Below are 16,277 nucleotides of genomic sequence, written 5' to 3'. Positions count from 1 at the left end.
TTGCAGGACTCTGTTATTCTGTCTGCAGAGTTTGTCTGCTCTCCCTGAGGCTCTGGGGCTGGTTCTTCCATGAGTGACTCTGAAGTCTAACTTTATTCCCTCCTGCTGCAATGGGACGCTCTCCGCCTGCTCAACGGGCCCCCTTCCTCAGGGCAGCAGAGCCCTGCAGAGTGTGCACTGAGGACTGTCCCTGTGGACGCCCCAGATGCATGACTTTGTAGAGCTGGAAGCGCAGCCTCTGGGGCTAATGGCGGGGGCTCTGGGGCCATTAAGACCTGGCTTAACGTCTCAGGGCCTCCAGTTCCTCCCGGGAGACCTGGGCAGAGCGACTGCACCCTCCATGGCCTGCCCTGGGTCTGCAGGAGGGAGATTCTGGTTGAATTTTCCTCTCACAAGGTTTGGTGAACTCATTTCCAGTGAGCGCTCGGCCCAGAGTCAACTGTCTAAAAGGGGGACAAGGAGGCCCTGGCAGTGTGGAGACAGAAGGGGCCGTCCAATCCTTCCACGCACTCTCACTTGACCTACTCTGCAATCCTGTGAAGCAAGAGCTGTTTTCGTCCTCAACTGCTAATATCACAGTGAGACACAGAGAGGGAAAGCTACTTGCTCAAAGTCACACAGCTAGCCCATGGCAGAGCAGGGGCTATAAGGCCAGTGTCCTAAGGCCAGCATGTTGGATCCTATTTTTCCCAATGAGTCCTGCTATTGAAAACAAGGACTGACCGAAGTTAACAGTAACAGCATTATCACAGACTATGTTCTCAGTGTTGTAATGGTGATAACAGCAGCTACTTGCATGGAACACTTTTTCTTTTCTTTTGGTCCTGGGGACTAAACCCAGGGGCATATTACCACTGAGCCACATCCCCAGCCCCTTTTATTTTTTAGTTTGAGACGGGACCTCATTCAGTGGCCCAGGCTGGCCTTGAACTTGGAACCTCCTGTCTCTGCACTCTCTACCCATGAGGCCCCAGGGAGAAGCTTGGGGTCGACTAACCGCTGGAAGTTACCAAGCTCACGAGCAGGGGACAGGGTCGCAGCCACACTTCAGCGTGCAGCAAGGCAGTGTGAGGCCAGGAACAGAGGCCCTAGGGTCTGATCAGCCCCCATCTTCTCAGCAGGTAAAACTTAGGCCCTTCCTCCCCCAGGAGGAGTTGGAGGGAGCAGGAGAAGATCTGAGTAGATGCAGAGGGCATCCTGCTTGAGGGAAAGTGGTTAGACACCAAGCAGGACTTCCTGGTCTTCTCCAGGAAGTTTCTGGGACTCATCCAGGGACTGCCCCTGACCTCTGGCAGGGGGCCTCCAGAGCTCAAGAGTCAGAGAGGGGAGACCCTAGTCCTCCCCGCCTGGGGTGCAAGAAGCAAGGGGGGAAGGAGGGGGTAGCCATCCTGGTTCCACATCCTCCATTCCCGACACTGGAGGGAGGCTACTATGGGAGCCGGGACTTTCCTGAGCAGCAGAAGATTCTGGGAAATTAGAGACAGCTGCAGGGCGGGGCTGACTCCAGCCTCCCTTCCCTTCCCTCCCCTTGGTCCCCACCGGGGCCCTAGACAGGCCTCCTTTCCCCTTCCCCGGCCCCCCAGGATGCCCCGCAGCCTGGCCTGCCCCTTAGTACCTGCCTCTCCCTGGACCCTGGGATCTTCTCCCTCGAACCTCCCCCTCCCTCAGGGCAGCCTCCACTCCCCCTCCCAGTGTCCTCTTCTTTCAGCCACCTCTGTCCCCACTCTCTCCTCCCTCAGAACCGCTTTTAGTCCTTTTAGTCCTTCCCAGATTTCTGCAGACTGTCTCCGAGACCCGAGACCCGAACCTCGCAGATCCCCTTCCTTCAGATCCCCCCAACACCCTCCTGCCCCTCATCTATCTGCAGAGACTGGGGGCTGTCAGCACTGTCTCCCTGGCCCTCCCAAGTCCCTCCGGGCCAAGTGGAGACAGTGCCTTCTCCAGTCCTGCCTGGGCCGAGCCATTGCCCTGATTTCCCCAGGAAGACAGCGTAAGTGGGGAAACCGAGGTGTCCTTCCCACCCCCTCTCAGGGTCACCATCCTAAAACAAGGACTCTGGCCTCAGCTTCCCTTTTTGCACCCTGGGCAGCACTCCACACCCCACGCCCCTCCTGAGTTCGAGGCCCCCGGGGGGCCTCGGTGGGCCACCAGGCAGCCTAGCTTTTCTGCTCAGTCCCCTCCCTTGCTGTGTAGCCCCAGGTCACGCCATCAGGCCCCCGGGTTGACATCAGCCCTATTTTCCAGAACAAAATGAGTCTCAAGAGAAGGGCAGAGCTTGTCTTAGGGCCAGGAGCACGGGTGAATGTGAGATTCGAACCCAGGTCTGCGGCCCTGGCCTTGACAGCGCTGAGGGGACATCGAGCCACCGACAGAGAAAGGAGGGACACGGGGCGAGGCCTCTGCACGGCTCCTCCTGGCACCTGGGTTGACTACTCATCGAGGTGGGGCTCCAGCCGGCCAAAGTCCCTTCCTGGGGACCAGGGCCCCACGCCTCCTTTTAGGGACCCAGAGACAGAGACCAGGACACAAAGAGGAACAGAGGGCAGGGCCGTCGAGGGAAGCCAGGGGAGTCGCAGGGACACAAGAGCCGGGCGAGGACCCGGAGACCCCGAATGCTCTCTGGGCAGGTCTGGGGTGCAGTCCCCATTTCCCCGCCCCCTGGGTCCCTAAAGCCTCCCCTCCGCCTCCTGTGACTCAGTGACCCGGACTCAACCCCAGCGGCGGCCCCGCCCCCGGGGAAATCCGGGAAAGCCCCGCGCGCCGAGGCCCCGCCCCGAAGCGGACAGAGAGGGGGCGGGGCCTTGAGGGGCGGGGCCTTGAGGGGCGGGGCCGCGGGGCCGCTCTGAGTCAGCGCCCGACCCGCTGGGCCTGTTCCCCACCCGCCAGCCCCTCCCTGGCAGCGGGGGAGTGGGGAGAAGGGGATCAAATGGAAGCCCCCTCCCGGGTCCTGGCCCTGGTCGCTCCCATGGCCCGCGGGCTTCCCCGTGCCCCTCGCCATCTGTCTCTCTTCTCTGCGCCCCGGTCTCCAAGTCTCTTTCTGTGCTTCTGGGATTCCCTGAGCACCGCCTGGTGCCCCGCGGGTCCTGGCTGGGTGCAGGGACCCCGCAGGGAAAGACATATTCAGGGTTTCTGTGCCCACCCACCGCCAACCCCAGACCCCTCTGTGAGGCCGGTGAGGAGGCCGGGATGGCAGGGGGTGCAGACGGTAGCTGGGGCTGGAGCTCCTGTCCAGGGCCGGTCCCTCCCAGCCTTGGGGACGTCTCTTCCCTCCCGCAAAGAAGGAAACGGTTCAGAAAGGGGAAGCACCCGGTCAAGGTCACCCAGGGAGGAATTGGGAATGGGGATTCGAACCCGTGTCCTGGCGACCCCGGGGCCTCCAGGAATTGCGTCCCGGGGGACAGAGAAGCAGACAGCAACAGAGACAGGGAGGGGACACAGAGAGACCACAGAGAAAGGCTGAGCCGGTGAGAACAGAGATGGGAGAGGAGGTGGCGCTGGGACACCTGCATTCAGACAAGTCCCAGAGGCCAGAGGCAGCAGCAGGAACCGCGGGAGCCGCGGCGGCAGGGGAGGGGACGGGCTGGCCCCGCCTCCGCCGAGTCCCAGCGCCGGGCGCCGCGGGCCGAGGGGCGGGCGCGGCGGGCAGGCAGCCGGCGGCGGGAGCGGCGCGGGTCCAGGAAACCCCTGGGGCGGACGGGTGGCCCCGGGGGGGCCGGGGGCGGGGAGGCGGGCGCCCGGCACCGCCCCGGCCGACAAAAGTCCCTTCAGTTCAGCCGGCGGCAGGGGAAGTCCCGGCGCCCGGCGAAACCACCCTCCCGTGCAGCCGAGCCCAGCCAGCCGCGCTCCCGCCGCCCGCTCCGGCGGCCCCATGCCCCGATGCCCCGCGGGGGCCATGGACGAGGGGCCCGTGGACCTTCGCACCCGACCCAAGGCCACCGTGCCCGCCGGCGCCGCGCTGCCGCTCCGCAAGCGCCCCCTGCGCGATCCCTCTCCGGAGCCCGCTGCCCCCCGCGCCACCGCCGGCCCCACGGTCCCCGCGGTCCCCCCGGACCCCCTGCGCGGCGGCTGCAGCGCGCCGGCCCTCCCTGGGCCCCCCCACGGCCTGCCCAGGCCAGAGGCGCTTTACTACCCGGGTGAGTGGCTCCCCCGCGGGTCAGGGCCAGGTCGGGGCCACCCAGAGCATAGACTCCTAGATCCAGGAGAAAGAGCCCGAGACTCGAATACATGGGGTTCCGGGTAGCTGGGAGCCGGGAACCTGAGGACCCAGGAACACAGACATGAGATCCTCAGGGGACAGCAGCCCCTGGGGACCAAGATATGAAGTTTCCCAGGGAGCTGAAGGTCAGGGGGCCCTGGGAACAGAGCCCAGGGGCCAAGTGGCACAGATAATGGGAAGCCAGGAGACAGCGTCCAGAGGTGCAGATATGGGGTGTCAGGGAATCATGGGACAGAGCCTGCTTCCCAGAGACACGAATTATAAAACTCTTTAAGAACTAGATATATGCCAGGCACAGCCGCTGTCCTGCAATCCCAGCTCCTGCAGGCTTAGGCCCAAGGATGGCAAGTTCCAGGTCAATCTGGGCAAGTTAGGGAGACCCTGTCTCAAATTCAAAAGAACTGAGGATGGAGGGTGGTGGTAGAGGTCTTACCTAGCACACAGGAGGCCCTGGGTTGGATCCCTGGCACTGTGTGCAAAACAAAACAAAATAAAGCAGACATCTAGGGTTATAGCATCCCCTACTCGGGCCTGAGAAACTAGGCGTCTAGATATGTGAAGTCAAAGGGACTCAAGGGAAGCGAGACTTGGTTTTTAAGAAGACTGGTATTAGGGACCCTAGGATGTTAAAATCTCAAATGAACAACATAGCAGCGGCCTGGGAACTGGGAAAACAGAGTTGGGGTCCAAGCACACCAATGTCTGGGACCACAAGGTTCCAAGGGAAAAAACTGGAGTTTCAGGTCCCAGATACCAGGAACCAAGTGACAGAGATCCAGGGTTCTGGGCACCTGGTTATATGCAGCCACAAGTGATCAGGGCTCTATTGGAGGTCACGAGGTCAGGTGGTGGAGAGAGCGGGGTGTCAGTGACTGAGGATTCCAGGGATGGGTGGTATGTACTAGGGAATTCTGGGACCCGGGATTTAGGCCTGAGAAGAGGGATTCAAGGGTCTCTGACTGGAGGATTTAGGGCCCCAAGACCTGGGTGTGGAGATGGGGGAACCTGGAAACTTTGGAATCAGGAAGGAGACCCAAGCATCAACAGAAGGCAGAGAAAATCATACACCATTCTCTTCATCCCACATCTCCAGGAAGGGGTGTCTCCTGCCACAGCCACCTTACCATGCCCAGGGGACCCCCCTAAAGCTGCTGAGAACCTATCTCTAGGGCCCCAGATTCTTACCCAGTTTCCGAACCTTCCACCTGATCAGTGCAGCAGGACTTCAGCAATTCATTGGGAGACCCATCCCTGCCTCCGGGCTTTTCCCATTCCCTGGGTGAGCACCCAGGCCTCAGTTTTCCCCATCGGTGACATGGGTAGATGTGGATTTGCCTGCTGCCCTGGTCCCTTTCAACATGGAGCTGCCCCCCTCAGGCCCTCCTTTCTTCCCAATTCCAAACCTTCATCCATTGTTTAACCTCTCTTGGCCACAAAGTCACTCAGGGAACAGGCCCTGGGGTCCCCTGCTGGGTGATGACCAGGGCTTCATCAGCCCTTAAAGGATTCTGCAGGAGATAGAGGTCAGGAACATTAAAAATGAGTGGCAATGCAGGTGATCGGGACTGGGAAGGGGGCAGGCTGCAGGAGCCCAGAAGAGGGGTGGGAAGAGAGGCGGGGGCTTGGGGCTGGCAGACCCAGTTTGAGGTGCACAGGGTTGTGGGAGGAGGGCAAAGCACTGCAGGGGGGAAGGCCTGGGGCAGGAGCCACTGAGGGTCTGTGGGCTTGGCCTCACCCGTCCTTCCTTTGTCCCCTTGTCCAGGACCTCTACTGCCTTTGTACTCCACCCCACCCATGAGCCCCTCTTTTCCTCTGCTGAACCTGCCTACACCCCTGTACCCCATGATGTGCTCCATGGAACACCCCCTGTCAGCCGACATTGCCATGGCCACCCGTGCAGATGAGGACGGAGACACGTGAGTGACAGTCCCTGTGGATGGGAGGAGAGTGGGGAAGTCAGCCTTCCTCAAAAGGGGGCACTTAGGTTTGGACCTCAGCTGGATCCCGCAGCCTCTGTTGGCTGTGTGACCTTGAGCAAGCCCTTCCCACTCTGAGCTTTAGCTACCTCTGTGCTGTCGGAGCAGTGGTCTTGATCCCCGCCACCAAAGCTGGGGACTGAAGCCAGGGCCTCATGCATGCCAAACCCGCACTCTACCACTGAGGTATACTTCTGGCCCCCCAAAACTTTATCACAATCCCAAAATGAGAAATATATTTGATTGGCTTCCTACATCAATGTTACATGTGAAGAAAGCTCTAGCCCTGGGCCTGATACACTCCGTGTTCAATGTTACTGTCATAAGGAGGCACAGGCCTGCCGCCCCCGCTGCAGAGGAGGCTGAGGCAGGAGGATCTCCGGAACTTAGCAAGACCCTGTCTCTAAATAAAATACAAAACAGGGCTGAGGATGGTCCAGTGCCCTTGAGTTTAATTCCTGGTATAAAAAAAAAAAAAAAAGGGCTGGGGATATAACTCAATGGTAGAGCACTTGCCTGGCATGCTTGACGCCTGGTTAGATACCAGTACTGCAAAAAAAAAAAAAAAAATTAGTACTTTATTTGTACTTTATCTCAAAACCAGTGTGTGTGCATACACACACACACACACCACACACGGACATAAATTTGCAATAAAAATTGCACAAAATGAAACAATCTCCCCTCCCCCCACTGCACAGGACCCACTTTGATCTTTTCTGTTCTTCTCTGCTTCATTGTCTCATGATCATGACCCACTACATTAACTTGGCAGTCCCCTAAGGTGATTTCAAAGTCCCCTGGCTTGTCACCTGCAGCTTGAAGCAGTGCTCCTGAGGCTACTGAGGATCCTGCATGGGAGATTTTAGCCCTGTGCCTAACACATACTGAGCACTCTGGCCATTGACCATCATGATCATTGTTTCTCTGTTAATTGAGCTTGAACTTCAGTTGAGTGCTTTCTCATCCCATGGTGCCTCAGTCTCCCCCTCTGAGTGGAAGTGTGGAAGGTTCTTTGTGAAGAAGACATGAGATGATTTATTTAAAGTACTTATGTGGAAATTGGTTTGGGGACCAGAAGCCTGTATCTGCAGAGAAGGGCCCACTGGTGACTTACATTCCCAAGGCCCCGTTTCCCAGTTTGGAAACCAGCCCTCCCTGTTACACCTAGCACAGTTAGGATTCAGTACAACACGGGTCCCACACAGAGCCCGCAGAACGGGGCTGGCCAAGGAGTCGGTGTTCCATATTTAGGAGTGGGTAGGTTGGAACAGGATCCCGGCATGCTGTAGGCCATCCAAGTGGGCCCAGGCAGGAGAAGGTGCCAGAGATATATAAAGGACTCCATCCAACCCAGCTCCCGCCAACTCTGGGAACCCGAGGGGGTCACTGTGAAGCAGGTTTCATTTGTCTCTGTCCCCAGGGGTGAGCTGTTTGTGGCCTGGTGGCAGAGAGCAGGCAAGAGGCCACAGGGCCCAGCAGTCTCCAGCCCCAGCCCTGCACCCCTCCCCTCCCCCTCCCTCTCCCCCAACGCAAACACTTCTGCCTCAGCTGCCTGCAGGGGGAAATCCCTTCCCGCAGAACTTGACCGCAGCCCAGCTGCTCTGCCTCCCCCACGTCAGCACCCTTCACTCGCTCGCAGCCTCCCCCCTCCTGGCTCTCCCTCCAACCTTAACCCCTTCCGCTGGGGCTGAGACTTTACCGGAACGGGCAGCTGGAGCGGCCCCAGCCTGCGCCACCAACCCCACCTCACACTGGCGGGGGAGGGCGGTGGGGGCAAAGCGGGCTGCGGATGCTAGGACTGAGTCCCCAAAGAAGCAAAGCTGGAGGCTGGGCTTTTGGCTCCTCGCGAGGGACCAACAGCATCTGGACCCCCCACCAGGGTGGGGATGGGGAGCTAGAAGTCCAGGGCCGGGCGGGGAGGGACATGCTCTGGGTCTCGGAGGACAGAAGTTGGGATCTTGTATTCCTGGATCTCCCAGGGGGTAGGGAACTAGAGGAGGGGCAGCTTGGGGATCTGGAGCTCAGAGAGGTCTTAGGGGCAGGACGGCTACCTTCATTTACCGGGCTCATTGTTCGAAAATTAAGAATTTCATGACAGCGACAGCAGAATGTTCCACTCAGTGCCAGACCCTGTGCAGCTGCACAGTCGCACAGGCGCCAGTGAGACGGGTCGTGCCTAGGGGCCTGGAGGCCCCAGAGAAGCAAAGGTTGGCAGTGGTGTTCCTAGGTCCCCTAGGGGGCATGGAGAGGAGGGGCAACCTAGGGACTTAGCGCTCAGAGGGAGCCCTTATTCTTAAAGGAGAGTCATGACAGCACTGTTTTCCTTGCTCCGAGAGCTCTTGGGGGTGGATGCCAGGATATGGGGGACAGGGAGCCAACTGGAATCTGAGCCCGGTAGGGTGGAGTTCCGGAGGGGACCCCAGGCTGGAGGATTCGGGGATCTGTTCCCCAGAAGAGCTCACTCCCCTTGGCTTGGACTCTCCCCTCCCCCGCCCCATTCGAGGATGGAAGTTGGGGTGGCAGGGTAGATCCCCGGAGGGACCGGCTTCCCTCCCCCGGGAGCAGGAAGCGGAGCCCCGCCCAGCAGACCTGTTACTGGAAGTCCGAGGGCTGGGCCGCCCCTCCCGTCCCCACTTCCTCCAGCCCCGCCCCACCCCCTGCGGCCCGCGCGTTTATGGGAACTCAGGCCTGGACGGTTTCTGTGAAATCATCGCTCCCTCTGCCCTCACTTAACCCCGCGGGCCGGGCCGACGAGGGACCCGAGCAGGGCGTCCTGGAGATGTGGAGAACCAAGGTTTCTGGGGACCCCTGGCCGAGGTCCAACCCTTTCCCCAGTATTTTCTGTTTAAATTTTTCTGTCCTGGATCAGAATCCAGGTTTGGGAATTCACCTGCAAAATGGGGTCCCCGTCAGGGGTGGTACTCTGCCGGGGGAAATGGGGCTCCTCTGGGTTACGTGACTTGCCCTCACCCACCGGTAGGGAGCGCTGCAGTCCAAACTGCACCCGGGGCAGGCCGAGTTCCCAAAGGCCTGCTAGGCCCCAGCATTTGGGCATTTCCATCAGAATCGCCTGGGAAACTAGTTTCGACAGGGGATTCTGGGCGCACAATGCGCCCTTGGGGGAGCCGCTGTCTGCCTGCCTGAGCAAGGCCCCGATTAGTAAGCGGCAGGGGTGGGTGTGAAGGTGCCCGCTCTAGTAAGTGGTCTTTAAGTGCAATCAACCCTGCGCCCTCCACTCCGTGCAAACCAACCAATTTGTGCTTGCACACGCACAAATCCACATGCACTGTCGTCTTAAATTGCTCTTTGCTCTCAATGGCAAGTTGTGATATTGGGAAGTGAGCAGGAGGTTCATTGGGGAGTCTCCCCAGATCTCACACACACACACACACACATACACACACACACACTCACACACACACACACACACACACACACACACACACACACACGGGATGAAGGAGATGGGTCTGGCAGAGGGAGAGGTGGAGCTCTGTGCAGTCTCAGCTGTTGCTGAAGCTCAAGGGCCTTCAGAGCTGGGCCTGGAGGCCGGGCCTGCTGAGCCACAGTGGCCCATCACTGGCTGCCACCGCACTGCAGCGGCCAGCCCCACTTCCGGTGGGGAGTGACCTTGGGCAAGCAGCCCTTTTGAGATGAGTGAGGGTAGTTCCCAGGTTATCTGAAAGCCAAAAACTTCCCCCAAACTGGGGCAATTAGTCCTTCAACCTGGAAAAGGATTCTGGACTTCAGAGCCCAGCTCCAAAGCCAGACCCCATCCCACCTGCTTCTCCCCCTTTAGTCAAATCCTGTGCTCCACACAGCCCACCCCTGAGTCTCTTGTGGAGGTTGAACTTGGGCAGAGAGCTTTATAGCATCAAGGTCACCCCTTCTCATTTCACAGAGGCCAGAGAGGGACAGGAAGGTTCAGGAAGGTCAGGGTGATCACTGACGTGGATTCATGTCCCAGCGCACGTTCACAGAGCTCCCTTTCAAGTTAGGTGTTTCCTAAGCCCTGGACAATGGACGAGCATGCAGATGCCCTGCCCTGGTGGAGCTGACATTCTAGCATGGTGATTCAGACAGGAAAAAGTACTGTAGACTACAGTGTGCTAGGCCCTGATGTGGGGGAAAATAAGGAAAGGGAGGCGAGTGAATAGCTGCTGAACCACTTTAGCAGAGGCCCCAAGGGAGTGAGCCCTGCAGGTATCTGGAGAAAGCTGTTCCAAAGGAAAGAGCCAGTGCAAAGACCCAGAGGCCAGCATCTTGATTTGTCTGAGGAGCACAGCGTGGAGGCCCATGTGCACAGGGCAAATCGAGGAGAGTGCAATAGATGCAAACAGAAAAATCAAATGAGCTTGGCGTGGTAGCTCATGCCCATAATCCCAGCAACTCTGGAGCCTGAGACGGGAGGATTGCAAGTTCAGAGCCAGCCTCAGCAATTTATCGAGGCCCTGTGCAACTTAGCAAGACCCTATCTCAGAATAATTTTTTTTTTTAAACAGAGAGAGAGAGAGAGAGCACGAGAGAGAATTTTTTAATATTTATTTTTCAGTTTTCGGCGGACACAACATCTTTGTTTGTATGTGGTGTTGAGGATCGAACCCGGGCAGCACGAATGCCAGGCGAGCGAGCTACCGCTTGAGCCACATCCCCAGCCCCTCAGAATAAAATTTTAAAAAGGCTGGGATGTGGCTCTGTGGTAGAGCACTTGCCTGGCATGTGTGAGACCCTGAGTTCTATTAATTAGTCCTTCAATCTGCAGAAAGGAAAAAGGAGGGGAAAGGATTCCTTTGGCTGGGACAAACAGCGGAGCAGGGAGGCAAGCAGGAGGGGACTAATAGTCCATAAGGCGGTGGAACCAGGGGAAGGGGGAGGCGTGCTGGGATCCAGGGATATTCCCAAAGTGTCCAATACATACTGGAATTAGCACTTGCAACAGTGGGGTGCGGTGACCCCTAATGTCTGTGGTTGCCTCCTGCCTCACCCCTCAGGCCTCTGCATATTGCCGTGGTGCAGGCTAATCTACCGGCAGTGCATCAGCTGGTCAGCCTTTTCCAGCATGGGGGCCGAGAGCTGGACATCTACAACAACCTGCGGCAGGTGAGGCCCTGGCTGGGGGAGGAAGGTCTGGGGGTCAAGGGTGGAGGAGGTACTCCAGACTCCTGGTTCCTGAGAAGGATCTAGGGTCATAGAGGTTTGTTCTGAGGAAGGAGGGGACCGAAGGACCGGATTCCTCAGTGAGGGAGGAGTGGCTAGCAGCTCAGAACCCAAGTCCTGGGGAAAGGGGAGGTTGGAGGCCCAGACCTCTGGGGCCACGGGGCCCTACCTCTAGAATCTGAGGGAATAGATGCCCCAGGTTTCGTTCTGGGTAAGACTGTAGTCAGGACTGGAATCCAGGGCAGGATTCGGGTCCCTCATGGTCACTGTTCCCCAGACACCCCTCCACCTGGCCGTGATTACCACATTACCATCTGTGGTCCGGCTCCTGGTGACAGCTGGTGCCAGCCCCATGGCGCTGGACCGTCATGGCCAGACCGCAGCCCACCTGGCGTGTGAACACCGCAGCCCCACCTGCCTCCGGGCCCTGCTGGACAGCGCAGCCCCGGGCACTGTGGACCTAGAGGCCCGCAACTACGACGGTGAGTCCCTACAGCGGGGCAGGGTGGGACTGTCCTGTCTACCTGGAGCCATCTGAGGCTTCAAAACTCCAGGCCCGGGTTTGACTGAGCTTCCCCTTCCCTCAGGGCTCACCGCCCTGCACGTGGCCGTGAACACCCAGTGCCACGAGGCCGTGCTGCTCTTGCTGGAGCGCGGCGCGGACATCGACGCGGTGGTGAGCGGGCCAGGCGCAGGGGGCGGGGCCTTGGAGGGGAGGGGGCAAGGGGCGGGGCTGCGGCGGGCGAGCCCTGGAGGGTGGAGCTTAGAGGATCTAACCGGGTAAGGAGACGGGACCCAGCTGCTGGGCCGGGGCCGGGGGCTCCTGTGCAGAACTTGAAGACTAAGACCTTCCCGCCCCTTCGCAGGACATTAAGAGCGGCCGCTCGCCGCTCATCCACGCCGTGGAGAACAACAGCCTGAGCATGGTCCAGCTGCTGCTGCAGGTGGGCAGAGCCCCGGGCTTGGCTTCTCCATCCACCCTCCACCCGCTCCTCGGACCCCAGCCTGGATGTCGCTCTCGCTCCGGCGCTGACCCAACTCTGGCTCTGGGCTCTTGCTCCGTTTCCAGCCTGACCTTCCTTCTAGGCCTCGTCCTAACCCTCCGACCTCATTCTGCCCCTGCCAGCTTGACCCGGCGTCTCCCCCTCCTCCTGCTCCTCCGCGTTCTGGGCCCTGGCTGCGATCGCCTTGCTGACACGGCCTTCGGGCTTTGGCTCTGTCCCCGCGCTGTCCTTCCACGACGACTCCATCCACAATCCGGCCCCGACGGGCGACCCTTCCCTTCTCTGACTCTGCTCCTACGTCCGCCAGGCCGCGGCGTCTAGCGCCGGTGGATGCCGCGCCGCCTGCCCGCGTTGGCCGGTCCTTGGTTCTAGTTCTCACCCTTCTATGACCCCAGCCGCAATCTAGTCCCGCGCCAGGTTCTGGCTCCGGACTCGGCCCGATCCCGGATCCGACCCGCCCCTCGCCCTGGCTTTAACCTGGCCTGGGCTGTCCTCGAGGGTGCTGACCCGACCCACTGTCCCGCCCCCAGCACGGCGCCAACGTGAACGCGCAGATGTACTCGGGCAGCTCCGCGCTGCACTCGGCGTCCGGCCGCGGGCTCCTGCCTCTGGTGCGCACTCTGGTCCGCAGCGGCGCAGACAGCGGCCTCAAGAACTGCCACAATGACACGCCGCTCATGGTGGCGCGCAGCCGCCGGGTGAGTGAGCGCAGGCGTGGGGAGAGTCTGGACCTGAAGCGCGTGTGGCTGCGCCGTCCTGGGGAGGGGCGTGTCCCGAGCTCTTGACCCGTGAGGGTGCCGGGGCGCGGGGGACGAGTGCTGCAGGGGCGCCCCGGGTGTGCGCGCGCGGGGTGGGGGGGGTTCTCTAGATGAAAAACTGAGGCACCAAGAAAGGAAGTGCCAGCCCGCCTTCTGCTGTCGACAGAGGCGATCACGTGGGACAGTGCCCACTGGCAGACCCAGGAACAGGCGGGCAGCTGGAGGGCGGGCAATGAGGCCTTGTAGTGACCCCCATCTCCCCACAGGTCATCGACATCCTGAGGGGGAAGGCCAGCCGGGCTGCCTCCGCATCGCAGCCTGAGCCCTCCCCTGACCGAAGTGCCACCACCTCCCCAGAGAGTGGCAGCCGCCTCAGCTCCAACGGTGAGAGCCCTGCTCCCCACCCGCAGCCCCAGGGGCCCAGGGGTTGTCAGCCCCCTTCTTTCCTGGGCCCAGCTCACCGCCTTCCCCTCCTCTCCCTGCCCCTTCCACAGGCCTTCTGTCCGCGTCGCCATGCTCCTCGCCCGCCCGTTCTCCTCCCAAGGACGCCCCCGGATTCACCCTGGCTCCCCCCAATTTCTTCCTTCCTCCCCTCTCTCCCCCAGCCTTAATGCCCTTTCCAGGGGTCCTCCGAGGCCCTGGCCGGCCAGTGCCTCCCTCCCCAGCCCCAGGAGGCAGCTGAGAGGGATGGGGGGGGCAGGTGTCGGACTCTTATGAGGAGGGGCCCCCCTGCCCTGGGGGGTCAACCCTTCTGGAAACTGTGAAGATCTCACTCTGCTCCCCCCAATCCTCGGGACCAGGATTTGCACCAAGGCACATGCACCTACCCTTGAGCCCCCTCTTCTGTTCATAGATATTTCCCCATGGGACACTCCCAAGATTCTCACCCCCATTATTCTCAGGCACTAGCCCCCCTGACCGAATTCCACCCAAATGCTCATGTCCTTGCCCCTCCCAGAGGCTGGTGGAATCAGGGACAGCAGCTCCCCACCCCACTTCCATCCAGATGCTAGGGGGAGGGAGAGGGCTCTCAGGCGGCACTGACAACAATGTAAATTATTAGGCGTTTGGTTTCTTTTGTAATAAACTATTTTTGTATCATAATCCTTGCTTGGCCAGAGGGCTGTCAGGAGGAGATCTAGGGTAGATGCGTTTGTGTGTGCGCCTCTGGATGCCATGAGTGATGTCAGGAGTCTCAGACTGACGTGTGCGTGACACCTCGACCTTGCTGCCTTTGATCATGAATCATGTTACTGTGCCTTTGTCTCCACATCTTCCCAGGGGACCCTGCCAGACTCCTTGGTGTGCCTGGGTGTGTGTGTGAAGTGTCCCCAACACTGAGGCCTGCAGTGTCGTGCACCTGACTGCCTCAGGTGCTGTGACTGTGGAGCCCCCTCCCCCCTGGACGGTGTCTGCTCTGACCCTCAGTGGGCCTCTTCCTGCTCCTCAGGGGTCCCACCTGTTTCCTGTGGCCTCTGTAACATGTCATCACACATTCAATGGCTTCAAATGACAGGAACGAGTTCTCAGGATCAGAAGTCCCAATCCGTCTCACAGGGCGGAGTCAAGGTGGCAGCAGGTGGTTCCTGGGGGCAGCTCTAGGGAGGCATGCGACTGGCCTCGCTGCTCCTCTGCTCAAGGCCTTGGCCTTGGCTCAGGCCTTTCCTTGGACCATGTGCCTCATGGTCCCTTGTCACATGTCCTCCAGCTCTGCCTTCCTCTCAGAAGGACTCTTAAGAGGACATTGGTCCCACCTGGGTGGCCCAGTCTCCCCAGCGCAACATCCTTGGGCTGCAGCCCGTCTGTGAAGTCCCTTTTGAGTGAATCTGGGGATACTCCCAGGCTGCAGGGTGGAGGACGCTGTGTTTGGTTCGGTTTTTTCCTCCCCTGGATTCTGGAAACGGAGCCCAGGGCTCCTGCTTGCTGGGCACTCCACCCTCCGCTACACCTCCAGCCCTTTCATTTTTTTATTTTGGGACAAGTTCTCACTCAGTTTCTGGCCTCAAATTTTCGATCCTCCTACCTTAACCTCCAGAGTTTCTGGGATCACAGGTGTGAGCGGAAACACAGGCACGGGGTCGGGGTCTGTTTGGGACCACGTGCCTGGGCTTCTGACCCTGCCTCTGGCCTGTGTTGCCCAGGCAGCTGCCTAGCTTGCCACAAACTGGGTGACTGAACGCAACAGATATTTAGTTGGGCGTGGTGGCGCACGCCTGTCGTCCCATGGCTCAGGAGGCTGAGGCGGGAAGATCACAAGTTCAAAGCCAGCCTCAGCCACTTACTGTGGCCCTCAGCAACTTAACAAGACCCTGTGTCTAAGTAACATGCAGAAAAGGCTGCGATGGGCTCAGTGGTCAAGCCCCTGAGATCAGTCCCAGCAGAGACTCACTCTTTCCCCTTCCTGGAGGCCGGAAGTCGGAAATCAAGGAGTCGGTCAGAGCTGGGTCCCCTCCAAAGCTCTCCAGGATGAGGCCTCCTGGTCTGGTCCAGCCTCTGGTGGCTCCTTCACATGGCTTTCTCCCCTGTGTGCCTGTGTCCTCTGTCTCCTCTGAGCACCTTGTTACAGGATTCAGGACCCCTCCCCCATAATCCAGGATGAGCTCATTCCCAGATCCCAGCCTCACTAGTCTGCAAAGATGTTTTTTCCAAATAAGGTCACGTGTTCCCAGGTTCCCAGGATTGGAATGTGGGCGACATTAGGGGAGGGAGTCACCCTCCAGCCCACTGCCAGGGTGACTGCTGGGCAGGGCACAGCACCTTGTATGAGAACCTGCCACACGCATGTGACACGCATGTGATGTGTGATCTGCAAGCTCTTGGCTTCTTCCCGCAGAGGCCACCGCGCCACCTGGCACAGAGCAGACTCTCCGGCAGGGATGGCAGAATGTCTGAGCCCGTGCCCACTGCCCCCTGCCTGTGGTGTTGGTGATTCTTTGTAGCAAGGTCTGGTCCCATGTCACACTGTGTGAGCAACTTGGGGGTGTGAACAGACACGAAAATATTAGCAGCCATTTATGGACCATGATGGTCCCATAATCCAGAGGAGAAAAACTGAGGCTCAGAGACAGCAGGTGGCCTCTTAACTCGGACCGGCCACCTGGAGAGCTCCTGCTGGCCCTCTCCGGGCCTCTGCCTTGTGAGTGAGCCAGGCATGGCTGTGCCC

General features: G+C 59.7%; 1 protein-coding gene across 1 annotated transcript; it reads left to right on the top strand.

Annotated features, from left to right (window-relative positions):
- Positions 1-3,695: 3,695 nt before the first annotated feature.
- On the top strand, positions 3,696-14,173 carry Bcl3 (BCL3 transcription coactivator). Its single transcript, XM_026403787.2, has 9 exons — positions 3,696-4,133; positions 5,979-6,132; positions 11,187-11,295; positions 11,630-11,834; positions 11,940-12,028; positions 12,219-12,296; positions 12,887-13,054; positions 13,381-13,498; positions 13,609-14,173. The coding sequence occupies exons 1-9, from the start codon at positions 3,869-3,871 to the stop codon at positions 13,794-13,796; spliced, it is 1,374 nt and encodes a 457-aa protein (XP_026259572.1). The 5' UTR covers positions 3,696-3,868; the 3' UTR covers positions 13,797-14,173.
- The last annotated feature ends 2,104 nt before the right edge of the window (positions 14,174-16,277 follow it).

The sequence above is a fragment of the Urocitellus parryii genome, chromosome 15 (assembly GCF_045843805.1).
Source record: "Urocitellus parryii isolate mUroPar1 chromosome 15, mUroPar1.hap1, whole genome shotgun sequence".
In the NCBI taxonomy this organism is placed as follows: Eukaryota; Metazoa; Chordata; class Mammalia; order Rodentia; family Sciuridae; genus Urocitellus; species Urocitellus parryii.
This window is presented reverse-complemented; position numbering and strand designations above follow the sequence as displayed.